Source organism: Bufo bufo, chromosome 10 (genome assembly GCF_905171765.1).
Source record: "Bufo bufo chromosome 10, aBufBuf1.1, whole genome shotgun sequence".
In the NCBI taxonomy this organism is placed as follows: Eukaryota; Metazoa; Chordata; class Amphibia; order Anura; family Bufonidae; genus Bufo; species Bufo bufo.
In genome coordinates, this window is record NC_053398.1 from 145,068,800 (window position 1) to 145,083,312 (window position 14,513).

A 14,513-nucleotide genomic window follows, 5' to 3' on the forward strand; every position below is an offset into this window, starting at 1 on the left:
AATGATCAGATCAGTGGGGGTCCTAGCAGTTGGAACCCGACCGATCTGGAGAACAGGGGCCCCGTACCTCCTGCAGCCCTCCTGGAATGGATGGAGAGGAAAAGTCTATGAATTTCTATGGGAGCTGTGGAGATAGCCGAGACCAGCCGCCCCGTCCATTATCAGGGGCGCTCCACAGGGTACAGGGCCCCCACGATCTGATGGCTATCCCGTATACTGTATAGGAGATGACTTGTCATAGCCACCAATGATTTACATACAGGTCATTGGTAGTGAGGGTGCGTATGGGTTACCCCTCGGACACCCACCTGCAACAATAACTCCGATTGCACACATTTAACCCTTCAGATGTAACATCGGAGCTATTGGGGGACGGGCATCCCTCCTTCACACCCTTTTACCATTTCTCATAGTAAAAAAAAATTTGTGCCTCATGAAAGATGTACAGAAGCGAGCGAGCCCCGACTCCACTGACAAAACAAAAAGTTCTTGGTGTCAGAGGGGAAGGGGGGTACAGCGGCCACATCCACTGCCTGCAGCCCCTGGTCCGGGGTTCACATACTTTTGCAGCGCAGCAGCAGACGCAGGGGTGGACAGTGCCACATCCACTGCCTGCAGCCCCTGGTCCGGGGTTCACATACTTTTGCAGCGCAGCAGCAGACGCAGGGGTGGACAGTGCCACATCCACTGCCTGCAGCCCCTGGTCCGGGGTTCACATACTTTTGCAGCGCAGCAGCAGACGCAGGGGTGGACAGTACCACATCCACTGCCTGCAGCCCCTGGTCCGGGGTTCACATACTTTTGCAGCGCAGCAGCAGACGCAGGGGTGGACAGTGCCACATCCACTGCCTGCAGCCCCTGGTCCGGGGTTCACATACTTTTGCAGCGCAGCAGCAGACGCGGGGGCAGCAGGTTGCTTTTGCTGCTGACTCATTCTCCATGTGAGATGCACAGATCCTGGACCAGGATGTGAGAAGCCGCTGAGGGGATGCTGCAGCCCCCCCTCCAGGATCACCTACCCCATGAAGAGCCCCCACACAGCGCACAGCCTCTGGACCCCTCCCCAGCTGCAGGCGAGCGGCCACTTACCTCTCTCCTCCCCGAGCCACAGAGAAATCAGGGAGGAAAACATCTCTGCGTCCGCTGCCACAAGACTCCCTGCCCCTCCCCACACGTCCTGCCAGGACTCCTCCTAACCAGCACACCCCCACCATGGACTACTACTCCTAACCGCAACACCCAGGCCATGGACTACTACTCCTAACCGCAACACCCAGGCCATGGACTACTACTCCTAACCGCAACACCCCCACCATGGACTACTCCTCCTAACCGCAACACCCAGGCCATGGACTACTACTCCTAACCGCAACACCCAGGCCATGGACTACTACTCCTAACCGCAACACCCAGGCCATGGACTACTCCACCAAACCAAGGCCAAAGAATACTCTTAACCAGCACTCAGGCCATGGACTACTACTCCTAACTGGCACATCCAGATCATGGACTACTCTTCCTAACCGAAACCCAGGCAGTGGACTACTACTACTACTAACCAGCACACCCAGGCTATGGACTACTACTCCTATCTGGCCCATCCCACACCATGGACTACTACTCCCATCTTACACATCCCACGCCAACACCATAGACTACCACAAGCAGTTGGCATATCCCATGGACTATTACTCCCATCTGACACATCCCACAGCCAGACCATGGACTACTCCTCCTAGCCGCCACATCCCACGCTCGGACCGCGGACATACCGTCACCTACCTCTCCACCACGGACAGTACTGAGGCTCTTGTACTTGTGACGTCACACGTCTCTCCCTGTGTGTGTCGGTGCTGTGACGTCATCAGTCTTTGTGTCTGTCCCCGGGTGATGTCGCCCGTTACCTGCCCAGACGTGGATCTTGTGTCGCAGAAGCTTCATTGTGGCCGCGACAGGAGGGCGTGATCGGGCGGTGCGACAACCGGGCCGGGGGGGAGGGGCGGCACCGCGACCACTGCAGCCTGGTACTCACCGTCACCGCCGGCGTCTGCACCAGGAGGAGCCGCAGTCAGAGCACGGGAGCCGAACCGAGCAGGATGGAGGAGAGCGGCGGCTGCGTCACCGGGGAGGGTCCGAGGCAGAGACACCGCCTCCTGACATCCTCTGTGCTGCTGGGGGCCCTGCTCCTTCCACTACGTAACCCCCACAGGATCAGCGCACTCCTCTCCTGACATCCTCTGTGCTGCTGGGGGCCCTGCTCCTTCCACTATGTAACCCGCACAGGATCAGCCACTCCTCTCCTGACATCCTCTGTGCTGCTGGGGACCCTGCTCCTTCCACTATGTAACCCCCACAGGATCAGCGCACTCCTCTCCTGACATCCTCTGTGCTGCTGGGGGCCCTGCTCCTTCCACTATGTAACCCCCACAGGATCAGCCACTCCTCTCCTGACATCCTCTGTGCTGCTGGGGGCCCTGCTCCTTCCACTATGTAACCCCCACAGGATCAGCGCACTCCTCTCCTGACATCCTCTGTGCTGCTGGGGGCCCTGCTCCTTCTACTACGTAACTCTTGGGCTAGGTCAACACGATGACATATGTCGTGCGACAGTTTTTATAATGATAGTCTATGGCAGGGATGGCCAACCTGCGGCTCTCCAGCTGTTGCAAAACTACAACTCCCAGCATGCCTATAGCTATCAGCCTACAGCAGGGCATGGTGGGAACTGTAGTTTTACAACTGGGGAGCTGTGGGTTGGCCATCCCTCGTCTATGGTGTTGCACTGCGACAGTCGCAAAAAATCCATTCGAAATTTTCCTGCGTCTGTTGCGTCAGAGTGCGACACCATAGACTATCATTAGTCCGCGGGACACGTGTCGTCGTGCAGACCTAGCCTCAGGGTCCATTCACACGTCTGCATACGTTCCGCAATTTTGTGGAACAGGTGCGGACCCATTCATTTTCAATGGGGCTGTGATAACACTGTCCGCATCCGCACTTCCGTTCCGCGGCCCCGCAAAAAAAATAGAACACGTCCTATTGTACGCAGCCACGGACAAGAAAAGGCATTTCTATCACAGTGCCGGCCGTGTGCGGTCCGCAAAACAGCTACGGAAGTGTGAATGGACCCTATGATCTCCACAAGATCAGAACACACCCTTCCTGAAATCCTCTGTGCTGCTGGGAGGACTCTGCTCCTTCTACTATGACCCCCACAGGATCACCACATTCCCCTCCTGAAATCCTCTGTGCTGCTGGGGACAGGGCTCAGCCCCTAATATTTCAATGCACAGACTCAGATCAGAAAATGTATCATGACACCTATATTGGAGGCGGGTGGTCAGTGATCAGCGGTGTCAAGGTGCCGCCTCTCTCCATGCGGACAGACCAGTCCTTCTCCGGATCCCCTCTCTTAAAGGGGTTATCCGAAGTCTAAAAGATTCCCCCCCCCCCCCCCCCCCCCCCCCCCCAATTGCCAGGCCCCTCGTATACATTATACTTACCTGTTCCCCGGCACCTGCGTCGGTCCGGATCCCTGCACGGCCGCCGCTGCATCTCGCTGTCGTGTGGATCAAAACATCCGGTGACAGGGGAGGGGGCCGCAGGCAGGGACGAGCCCCCCTAGTGGCTGGTCACCATCACTAGATGTTTTGATCCACACAACGGCTGTGCAGGAATCCGGAGCGACGCAGGTAAGTGTAATGTATACGAGGGGCCCGGGCGTTGGGGGGGTCTTTCAGACTTCAGATTACCCCCAGGAATACTCCGCCAGGCTGCACCATTATGGCGACTCTTCAGTTTCTGCAATGGCCTCAGATTTAGGGGGCTTGTAGGTAGATTCTTCTTGTACATCAGTTGCCCCTCCATAAATTCAGTGACCGCACCGACTGCCATCCAGGGGCCCCCCCCCATGAACGTGTGGTGCACACGGCGGTGTCTAATCTGGAGTCATATGTGGGTGCAGGAATTATATCATTCACATGTTCTGTCAAAACAATGTAAAACTTCCCAGACCGCCAGCCGTGAAGGGGTTAAGGAGCACAGGTACAGATCGTCGGGGGGGGGGGGATCTCAGGCTCCGATCCAGCAGATTGTGCCCCGAGAACCCCTTCCATCTAACCGCAGAAGAAAGCTGTCTGCACAGTGTCAGGAGGGTGCTGCAGATAACACTGCCCCAGGAGGGACCCGCCCTGCGCGCTGCAGTCCTCTCCCTACAGGACAGCTTGGGCTACTTTCACATTAGCGTTTTTTGCGGATCCGCCATGGATCTGCAAAAACGCTTCCGTTACAATAATACAACCGCACGCATCCGTCATGACCGGATCCGGTTGTATTATGTTTTCTAGAGCCATGACGGATCCATCATGAACACCATTGAAAGTCAGTGAGGGACGGATCCGTTTTCTATTGTGTCAGAGAAAACGGATTGGTCCCCATTGACTTCCATTGTGTGCCAGGACGGATCCGTTTGGCTCCGCTTCGTCAGACGGACACCAAAACGCTGCAGGCAGAGCGGAATGGAGACGGATCCTTTTCCATTCAGAACGCATTAGGGCAAAACGGATCCGTTTTGGACCGCCGAGCCCTGAACGGATCTCACAAACGGAAAGCCAAAACGCCCGTGTGAGATTAGCCTTAGAAGCAGCGTATTCCCAGCCATCTGACCGGACTCCGCTCCTGGAGGGTCAAAGCCTGTCAGTCTCAGGGGTTAACTGGATCCTGTAGAATTCGTTAGGACGGGGTGTAGCCTTAGACCCCACTCCTCTGCGGCTCTGGTGGTCCCTCATGGCTCCGGCGATGGCTCTGTTCACACCCGTGCCATCATTAAAGGGGTTGTCTGGTTCTCGATGTTGATGGCCTATCCTCTGGATCGCTCAGCAATATCAAACTGGCTTCTGGTCCAACTTCCACCGATCAGCTGTCGCTCTGGATTCTCTTCGCGGTTTACCTGCTCGCCGTTGACGCCACCGCCCCTTTCACTTGAATGGTGCGGATCAGATGTAGTTACATCATCCCAGGGATGGGGGCGCTGCAGGGTGAACCGTGGAGAGAATGATGGGCGGTGGGTGCCGTATCCCGAGGATAGCTCATCAACCCCTTTAAGTTTCGCCTATGCCAAACGTACCTATACGCAGAGCACCATGAGCCTCTGAGGTCACGTGACCAAACCTTACTGCCGCACGGAGACCGAGCCATCACTCGCCTCAATCCCTCTGACCTGCAGTGATGGGACAGAGACAGCAGCTTGTTGTGCACGGTCCTTTATACAGAGGAGTCACCCTGCTACATACAGCTTCACCCCGCAGCTCCCAGCGCTGCTAGTCTCTTTGTGGCCCCGGGCCCCTCACATATCAGTCTCGTTAAACTTCCTCTTCCTGTAACTCTGCACCAGGCTGGAGGCTGTGATCTGAGCCGCAGTCCCCCGTTCCCAGCTCTGAAAAGCATTCAAGCCCTTCTGTCCGGCCCGGAACAAGTCGCGCTCCAGTTCATCCAGCCGCGCCACCAGCGCAGACGTGTCCTCATTGTAAGCGTTCTGAGAAGAGTCCATGATGCGACGAAAGCGACCGATGAATGTCTGGAAAACAAAGCCCATAAAAGGTACGATGAAGAGTCTGATAGCGGCGGAACAGAAGAACCGGACATCAGCCCGGCGGCTATCCTCTCACGATAAACGCCCACAGGACCCCTGCTTCTAATAGTTGGGGGCTGCACGAGAAGGTACCCCAGAAGAAACCGATCCCGCTCACCTCTACAATGACGACCGGTGACCACCACAAGGGAAGGAGGAATGGCCGCTTCTACCTTACCTGCAGTATTGTCTTGGCAATCTCCGCGTTCTCGGGACTCTCGAAGTTCAGCAGCTGAAAGCCAAAGCCGTAGTAATGTGGCCCCATCTTGTGCAGGTCCACCACGTTGGCGTCGGCGCTGAACACCGTGCGCCAGCCCTCCCGGTAGATCCTTGGCAGCTCCACAGAGACGATTCTTCGCTTGTTGTCATACAGACCCTTCACCAGCCACAGCGGCATCTCCATCTTGGTGCCCTGGTCAGGAGAATGGAGGCATTAACACAGAACTGCAAGGAGGGTTTGACACCAAAGACGGCCCCCCATCATACAGGACGAGCTGCCCCCTACAGCGGGCAGGACGACATACAGTGGAGACCAACGCTCTACATACAGCGCTCGCCGCTCCTAATGCTGGACACTACCGACAGCAGGCGCCACGTCATGGAAGCTTCAGGAGACTGCATGTGGGGGCCCTGCTCCGACTACTGGGGAGAGTGGGCACCATTAGCAGGGTGGTAAGTGCTGCAGAGGGTACAGAGTGAGGTGCCAACCCTCGTTGCCCCCAGACCTGTCCTCGTGACACCATCTATTTTCTGAGCGGCACTTTCCTTTTCACCATCAAAACCCTCGCAGAGCGGCTGATGCACCGCCCCGACCACAGAGCTCTGCACCCCGGAGACCACCTGAAGGCAGCGTGGCCGCAGACGTGGCAGCCTCCAGGCCCTTCACTGCAGGACGGTACAGGAAACGTACGACTGCTGAACACAGATCTGTCACCCGAGGTACGGCCTGAACTGTATATAAAACGGGGGCGCCGCATGGTGTGGGGGTCTCCTCAGGGATGTGGAGGCGCCGCATGGTGTGGGGGTCTCCTCAGGCATGTGGGGGACAACAGGGGTCTCCTCAGGCATGTGGAGGCGCCACATGGTGTGGGGGGTACTGGGGGCGCCGCATGCTGTAGGGGTCTCCTCAGGGATGTGGGGGCGCTGCATGTTGTGGGGGTCGTCTCAGGCATGTGGGGGTCTCCTCACTCAGGCATGTGGGTCTCTTCAAGGATGTTGGGGCGCTGCATGTTGTGGGGGTCTCCTCAGGCATGTGGGGGTGCTGCATGGTGTGGGGGTCTCCTCAGGAATGTGGGGGGACATGTTGTGGGGGACATGTTGTGGGGGTCTCCTCAGGCATGTGGGGGTCTCCTCAGGCATGTTGTGGGGGGGTACTGGGGGCATGTTGTCGGGCGCCGCATGTTGTAGGGGTCTCCTCAGGGATGTGGGGGCGCTGCATGTTGTGGGGGTCTCTTCAGGGATGTTGGGGGGGTCTCAGGCATGTGGGGGGCAACATGTTGTGGGGGTGCTGCATGTTGTGGGGGGTCTCCTCAGGCATGTGGGGGACATGTTGTGGGGGTCTCCTCAGGCATGTGGGGGACATGTTGTGGGGGTCACCTCAGGCATGTGGGGGTCTCCTCAGGCATGTTGTCGGGGCGCCGCATGTTGTAGGGGTCTCTTCAAGGATGTTGGGGGGTCTCAGGCATGTGGGGGGCAACATGTTGGGGCGCTGCATGTTGTGGGGGGTCTCCTCAGGCATGTTGTGGGGGGTCTCCTCAGGCATGTGGGGGTGCTGCACGTTGTGGGGGTCTCCTCAGGCATGTGGGGGACATGTTGTGGGGGTCACCTCAGGCATGTGGGGGCTGCACTAATTGTGGGGTCACCTCAGGGATGTGGTCGCTGTCTCCTCCTTTCTCCAGGAAGCCCAGGCGCGGGAAGCCGCTCTCCAGCCGGCAGGGCAGCTTCTCCTGAGACATCAGCAGGTCCCCCAGGGACAGGAAGCTCTCCTCCCGGCCCAGGCTGGCCTCCACCGGCTCGTAGGACTCCCACATCCCGCGCACAGTCCCAACTTTGAACTCAGGCGCCTCACACAGGGGGAGAAGGAGGTTTTGTGACGTCACTGGTCACATGCTCCTTAATGGTCACATGACCAGATGTGTATAGGATGGAAGACAAGTGCTGGCGGACGGACTGCTGGAGCAGGTGCAGGAGCAGGCCAGGTGGGGTTCACGGGTGCAGGTCGGGGGGGCAGTGGGGTTCACGGGTGCAGGTGGGGGGGGGGGGGGGGGACAGTGGGGTTCATGGGTGCAGGTGGGGGGGGGACAGTGGGGTTCACAGGTGAGGGGGGGCGGTGGGGTTCATGGGTGCAGGTGGGGGGGACAGTGGGGTTCACAGGTGCAGGTGGGGGGCGGTGGGGTTCACGGGTGCAGGTGGGGGGGGCGGTGGGGTTCACGGGTGCAGGTGGGGGGGCGGTGGGGTTCACGGGTGCAAGTGGGGTTTACGGGTGCAGGTGGGGGGCGGTGGGGTTCACGGGTGAAGGTGAGGGGGGCGGTGGGGTTCACGGGTGCAAGTGGGGTTTACGGGTGCAGGTGGGGGGCGGTGGGGTTCACGGGTGCAGGTGAGGGGGGCGGTGGGGTTCACGGGTGCAGGTGGGGGGGACAGTGGGATTCATGGGTGCAGGTGAGGGGGGGCGGTGGGGTTCACGGGTGCAAGTGGGGTTTACGGGTGCAGGTGGGGGGCGGTGGGGTTCACGGGTGCAAGTGGGGTTTACGGGTGCAGGTGGGGGGCGGTGGGGTTCATGGGTGCAGGTGAGGGGGGCGGTGGGGTTCACGGGTGCAGGAGCACTCCATGGCCGGATCCTGTACAGACAGAGGACGTATAGGGCTGTGTGGTTGAGTCTCTGGGGCTGGATATGTCGGTCCAGTGGCTTTGGATTGTAGTTTTATGGAGGGCAAGCATTGGTGGAGGGGACAGTTTTTGAGGGGCGGGCAGAATGGAGAGCAGTCAGAAGGCTGAGTGTGTCGGTGGTCATGGAGGTCTATTCAGTACGAGGCAAGGATACTCTTTAGGGAGCTGCTCAGGATCACCCTGTGGGTCCTGGGTTTCGGGATGAGAAAGTGGGTCTAAGGGAACCATGTGCATTAGGGTCAGGGCCTCTTACACCTGCAGATAATCGTGGAGATCATCGCGAACAAGCATTCGAATGAACGCCCGTTAGCGACGATCTGGCAGTGTAATACTGCCACCTACTTCCCGATGAATGTTCATTCTTGTTCAGTCTTTCAACATGTTTAAAAATAACCATTTGCTGGCGGCAGATTGTGCTGTGAACTCGGGATCTGCAGCCGGCAAACAATGATTCAGTATGGGGACGGGCGATGGCATTAGTGATCACTGCTCCCCATACTGTGGAGGAGATCGTGGCATGTAATAGCAGCCGTCTCCTCTACTGATAAGCAGGCGATTGCCGGGAAGGAACGCTTCTCTCCCCGACAATCACCTGCAGAATTTGCTGATGTAATAGGATTTAGGGAGCAGCATGAGGTGCAGTTTGTGGGCACCCCGAGCAGTTCTCCGGCTGTGAGGGGGGCAGCCGCCTGTGCTGGGGTAGGGAAGGTGCTAGGACGGGTTCTAGGTTGGTCTGATGTCCGTTGTGCCACCCTTTGTATAATAAGAGCATTGTGGAAAAGTGTGGGATGTAAACTAATAGCTGAAGGGAGGCTTACAGGGAGTTGTAGGGCGGACACAATCCCGGAGTGTACGTGGGTCTGAGATGTGGCCATGGACTAATAAAATACAGTGACAAACGAATCCACTCAATCCTAACTAAATATACAAAAGAAAGACTGAATAAAGAAATACAACAAAACCAAAAGGACAAACAAACACGCAATCTGCAACAAAATTGGGGTGGGTGGGCTGCCCCCACTGTAATGTCTCCTTGTGGCTGCTGCCCCGGCGAACACTGCCATACAGTGTGACAATTAATGTCTCTAAGTTGTGGTTGCCTGGCCGCTGCCCCAAGCCAATGTCTCCTTGTGGCCCCCATTATCTCCATACAGTATAATGTCTCCTTGTGGCTGCCCCCATACAGTATAATGTCTCCTTGTGGCTGCCCCCATACAGTATACCGTCTCCTTGTGGCTGCCCCATACAGTATAACGTCTCCTTGTGGCCGCCCCATACAGTATAACGTCTCCTTGTAGCTGCCCCCATACAGTGTAACGTCTCCTTGTAGCTGCCCCATACAGTATAACATCTCCTTGTGGCTGCCCCCATACAGTATAACGTCTCCTTGTAGCTGCCCCCATACAGTATACCGTCTCCTTGTAGCTGCCCCCATACAGTATACCGTCTCCTTGTGGCTGCCCCCATACAGTATAACGTCTCCTTGTAGCTGCCCCCATACAGTATACCGTCTCCTTGTGGCTGCCCCCATACAGTATAACGTCTCCTTGTGGCCGGCGGCCGCCCCATACAGTATAACGTCTCCTTGTGACTACCCCCATACAGTATACCGTCTCCTTGTGGCTGCCCCCATACAGTGTAACGTCTCCTTGTGGCTGCCCCCATACAGTATAACGGCTCCTTGTGGCTGCCCCCATACAGTATAACGTCTCCTTGTAGCTGCCCCCATACAGTATAACGTCTCCTTGTGGCTGCCCCCATACAGTATAACGTCTCCTTGTGGCCCCCCCATACAGTATAACGTCTCCTTGTGGCTGCCCCCATACAGTATAACGTCTCCTTGTGGCCGCCCCATACAGTATAACGTCCCCTTGTGGCTGCCCCCGTACAGTATAACGTCTCCTTGTGGCTGCCCCCATACAGTATAACGTCTCCTTGTGGCTGCCCCCCATACAGTATAACGTCTCCTTGTGGCTGCCCCCATACAGTATAACGTCTCCTTGTGGCTGCCCCCATACAGTATAACGTCTCCTTGTGGCTGCCCCCATACAGTATAACGTCTCCTTGTGGCTGCTCCCATACAGTATAACGTCTCCTTGTGGCTGCCCCCATACAGTATAACGTCTCCTTGTGGCCGCCCCATACAGTATAACGTCTCCTTGTGACTACCCCCATACAGTATACCGTCTCCTTGTGGCTGCCCCCATACAGTATACCGTCTCCTTGTAGCTGCCCCCATACAGTATAACGTCTCCTTGTAGCTGCCCCCATACAGTATAACGTCTCCTTGTGGCTGCCCCCATACAGTATAACGGCTCCTTGTGGCTGCCCCCATACAGTATAACGTCTCCTTGTGGCTGCCCCCATACAGTATAACGTCTCCTTGTGGCCCCCCCATACAGTATAACGTCTCCTTGTGGCTGCCCCCCATACAGTATAACGTCTCCTTGTGGCCGCCCCATACAGTATAACGTCTCCTTGTGGCTGCCCCCATACAGTATAACGTCTCCTTGTGGCTGCCCCCATACAGTATAACGTCTCCTTGTGGCTGCCCCCATACAGTATAACGTCTCCTTGTGGCTGCCCCCATACAGTATAACGTCTCCTTGTGGCCGCCCCATACAGTATAACGTCCCCTTGTGGCTGCCCCCGTACAGTATAACGTCTCCTTGTGGCTGCCCCCGTACAGTATAACGTCTCCTTGTGGCTGCCCCCGTACAGTATAACGTCTCCTTGTGGCTGCCCCCCATACAGTATAACGTCTCCTTGTGGCTGCCCCCATACAGTGTAACGTCTCCTTGTGGCTCCCATACAGTATAACGTCTCCTTGTGGCCCCCCCATACAGTATAACGTCTCCTTGTGGCTGCCCCCATACAGTATAACGTCTCCTTGTGGCCCCCCCATACAGTATAACGTCTCCTTGTGGCCCCCCCATACAGTATAACGTCTCCTTGTGGCTGCCCCCCATACAGTATAACGTCTCCTTGTGGCTGCCCCCATACAGTGTAACGTCTCCTTGTGGCTGCCCCCATACAGTGTACCGTCTCCTTGTGGCTGCCCCCATACAGTATACCGTCTCCTTGTGGCTGCCCCCATACAGTATAACGTCTCCTTGTGGCTGCCCCCATACAGTATAACGTCTCCTTGTGGCTGCCCCCATACAGTGTAACGTCTCCTTGTGGCTGCCCCCATACAGTGTAACGTCTCCTTGTGGCTGCCCCCATACAGTATAACGTCTCCTTGTGGCTGCCCCCATACAGTATACCGTCTCCTTGTGGCTGCCCCCATACAGTATAACGTCTCCTTGTGGCTGCCCCCTTACAGTATAACGTCTCCTTGTGGCTGCCCCCATACAGTATAACGTCTCCTTGTGGCTGCCCCCATACAGTATAACAGCTCCTTGTGGCTGCCCCCATACAGTATAACAGCTCCTTGTGGCTGCCCCCATACAGTATAACGTCTCCTTGTGGCTGCCCCCATACAGTATAACGTCTCCTTGTGGCTGCCCCCATACAGTATAACGTCTCCTTGTGGCTGCCCCCATACAGTATAACGTCTCCTTGTGGCCCCCCCATACAGTATAACGTCTCCTTGTGGCTGCCCCCATACAGTATAACGTCTCCTTGTGGCTGCCCCCATACAGTATAATGTCTCCTTGTGGCTGCCCCCATACAGTATAACGTCTCCTTGTGGCTGCCCCCATACAGTATAACGTCTCCTTGTGGCTGCCCCCATACAGTATAACAGCTCCTTGTGGCTGCCCCCATACAGTATAACGTCTCCTTGTGGCTGCCCCCATACAGTATAACGTCTCCTTGTGGCCCCCCCATACAGTATAACGTCTCCTTGTGGCCCCCCCATACAGTATAACGTCTCCTTGTGGCTGCCCCCATACAGTATAACGTCTCCTTGTGGCTGCCCCCATACAGTATAACGTCTCCTTGTGGCTGCCCCCATACAGTATAACGTCTCCTTGTGGCCCCCCCATACAGTATAACGTCTCCTTGTGGCTGCCCCCATACAGTATAACGTCTCCTTGTGGCTGCCCCCATACAGTATAACGTCTCCTTGTAGCTGCCCCCATACAGTATAACGTCTCCTTGTGGCTGCCCCCATACAGTATAATGTCTCCTTGTGGCTGCCCCCATACAGTATAACGTCTCCTTGTGGCTGCCCCCATACAGTATAATGTCTCCTTGTGGCTGCCCCCGTACAGTATAACGTCTCCTTGTGGCTGCCCCCATACAGTATAACGTCTCCTTGTGGCCCCCCCATACAGTATAACGTCTCCTTGTGGCTGCCCCCATACAGTGTAACGTCTCCTTGTGGCTGCCCCCATACAGTATAACGTCTCCTTGTGGCTGCCCCCATACAGTATAACGTCTCCTTGTGTTTTTTCTTTTAAACGGGTATTTATCGCGATAAATTTCTTAATATCGTTATCGTCTGAATATTTTTGATATCGCCCAACCCCATCGCCGCGTCCAAAAATGCCCATACTATTAAAATATAAAAAGTATCAAAATGGCCGATTCAACATTTTTTCATTGCTTCTCTTACCCCAAAAAATGTAATAAAATGTGATCGAAAAGTCATACACTCTCCAAAATGGTATCAATAAAAACTACAGATTGTCCCGCAAAAAGTGACCCCCGACACAGCTCAGTAGATATAACTATAAAAAAAAGTTATGGGGGTCCGAATATGGCGATGTAAAAAATATATTTCATTCCCCTCAAAGTTTTAATTTATTTTTACGGTATTTAGACCTAAAAACCTATACATATGTGGTATAGTTGCAATCGTACTGACCCAGAGAATGAAGGGCATGGGTCAGTTTTGCCGCAAAGGGAACGCCGTAGGGACAAAACCCATAAAACGGTGGAGGAATTGCGTTTTTTTTCCAATTTCACCCCATTTAGATTTTTTTTTCCCGCTTCCCACTACATGGTATGCCATATTAAATGGTGGCATTAGAAAGTACAACTTGTCCTGCAAAAAACAATCCCTTTAATGGATATGTGAATGGAAAAATAAAAAAGTTATGGCTCCAGGAAGAAAGGGAAGAAAAGTAAAAATGCAAAAACAAAAAAAACTCCTGTATCCTAAGGGTTAAGGGGCCTTAGGGTAGGCCACCGCCTTTTCATGGCAGCCCAGTCCAAGCGTTACACAGGTTTCACATGAGAGCCACGCTCCTGCACTAGTTCCGATCCGGGACAGTTTAACCCCTTACATGGCGCCCGGCGCATGTAAGCGGTTGCAGAGGGAACGGACTCCCTCTGTATCCCATCGGCACCCCGCAAATTAGATTGCAGGGTGCTGATGTGTATATATTCAGGCCTGGACCTAGTATCGGCCCCAAGCCTGTCTCGAGTGTTCCCCAGTATAGCACTGACATTAAAGTATGATGCACTACAGGAATAGTGGGGGAGATTTATCAAACTGGCGTAAAGTAGAACTGGCGTAGTTGCCCATAGCAACCAATCAGAATCCTCTTTTTTTTTTTTATTGTAATCTTTATTAGCTGTTTATAATTTACAAAAGTTCAACGATTCCATTTTACTTTCCTCTTTTTCTTAACAACATTGGCAATAATAACTTATCATCGTCCCTTCTACTGCTTAGTTCACATTTTTTACAGCTATTTTGTTTATTAGATTTATAACATTTCATTAAAAACTTCGGGGAGTAATATAAACGATAAAGTATATTAAATTGCATGATTCTATATGAGAAGTTATTTGAAAGCTTATTTTTTGACTGTACGGCCTTTTCCCAAATGTACTTATCCCCGCCACCATGTTCTTATACCTACGTGACTTACTCCACATGATCATGTTTCTAATCTGTCCAGAAACAAAATTAAGCTCCAAATCCGGAACTAATAATCAATATCTGTGCTCTTATCCTTGGTTTTTTACCGCGCCATATCAAGTCCGTTATTAGGTCGGCTATTATTTTAAAGGTTCTTTTAGGGATTATTATCGGTGTATTCCA

The 14,513-nt window shown here is 54.7% G+C and overlaps 2 protein-coding genes across 4 annotated transcripts in view; both read right to left on the reverse strand.

Moving 5' to 3' along the window:
- NDRG4 (NDRG family member 4) overlaps positions 1-2,107 on the reverse strand; it is a 48,141-nt gene extending 46,034 nt beyond the window's left edge. Inside the window, exons 1-2 of one of the 3 annotated variants that reach the window (XM_040409997.1) lie at positions 2,013-2,029; positions 1,905-1,979 (exon numbers count right to left, since the gene is read on the reverse strand). In XM_040409997.1, the coding sequence (XP_040265931.1) occupies positions 1,905-1,941 (37 nt within the window). In that variant the 5' untranslated portion in view covers positions 1,942-1,979; positions 2,013-2,029. The other 2 variants (XM_040409998.1, XM_040409999.1) reach the window with 2 other exon arrangements.
- Positions 2,108-4,817: 2,710 nt separating this feature from the next.
- Positions 4,818-7,715, reverse strand: GINS3 (GINS complex subunit 3). Its single transcript, XM_040410000.1, has 3 exons — positions 7,492-7,715; positions 5,808-6,041; positions 4,818-5,575 (listed from the first exon to the last, which is right to left on the reverse strand). The coding sequence occupies exons 1-3, from the start codon at positions 7,657-7,659 to the stop codon at positions 5,345-5,347; spliced, it is 633 nt and encodes a 210-aa protein (XP_040265934.1). The 5' UTR covers positions 7,660-7,715; the 3' UTR covers positions 4,818-5,344.
- Between the last annotated feature and the right edge of the window lie 6,798 nt (positions 7,716-14,513).

Excerpts from the sequence above, each read along its gene's own strand:
- GINS3 (XM_040410000.1), bottom strand. The coding sequence starts at position 7,659 with ATGTGGGAGTCCTACGAGCCGGTGGAGGCCAGCCTGGGCCGGGAGGAG. Across the intron at positions 6,042-7,491 it reads ACAGCGACCACATCCCTGAG|GGCACCAAGATGGAGATGCC; the intron begins GTGACCCCACAA and ends TCTCCTGACCAG. Across the intron at positions 5,576-5,807 it reads TTGCCAAGACAATACTGCAG|ACATTCATCGGTCGCTTTCG; the intron begins GTAAGGTAGAAG and ends TTTGTTTTCCAG.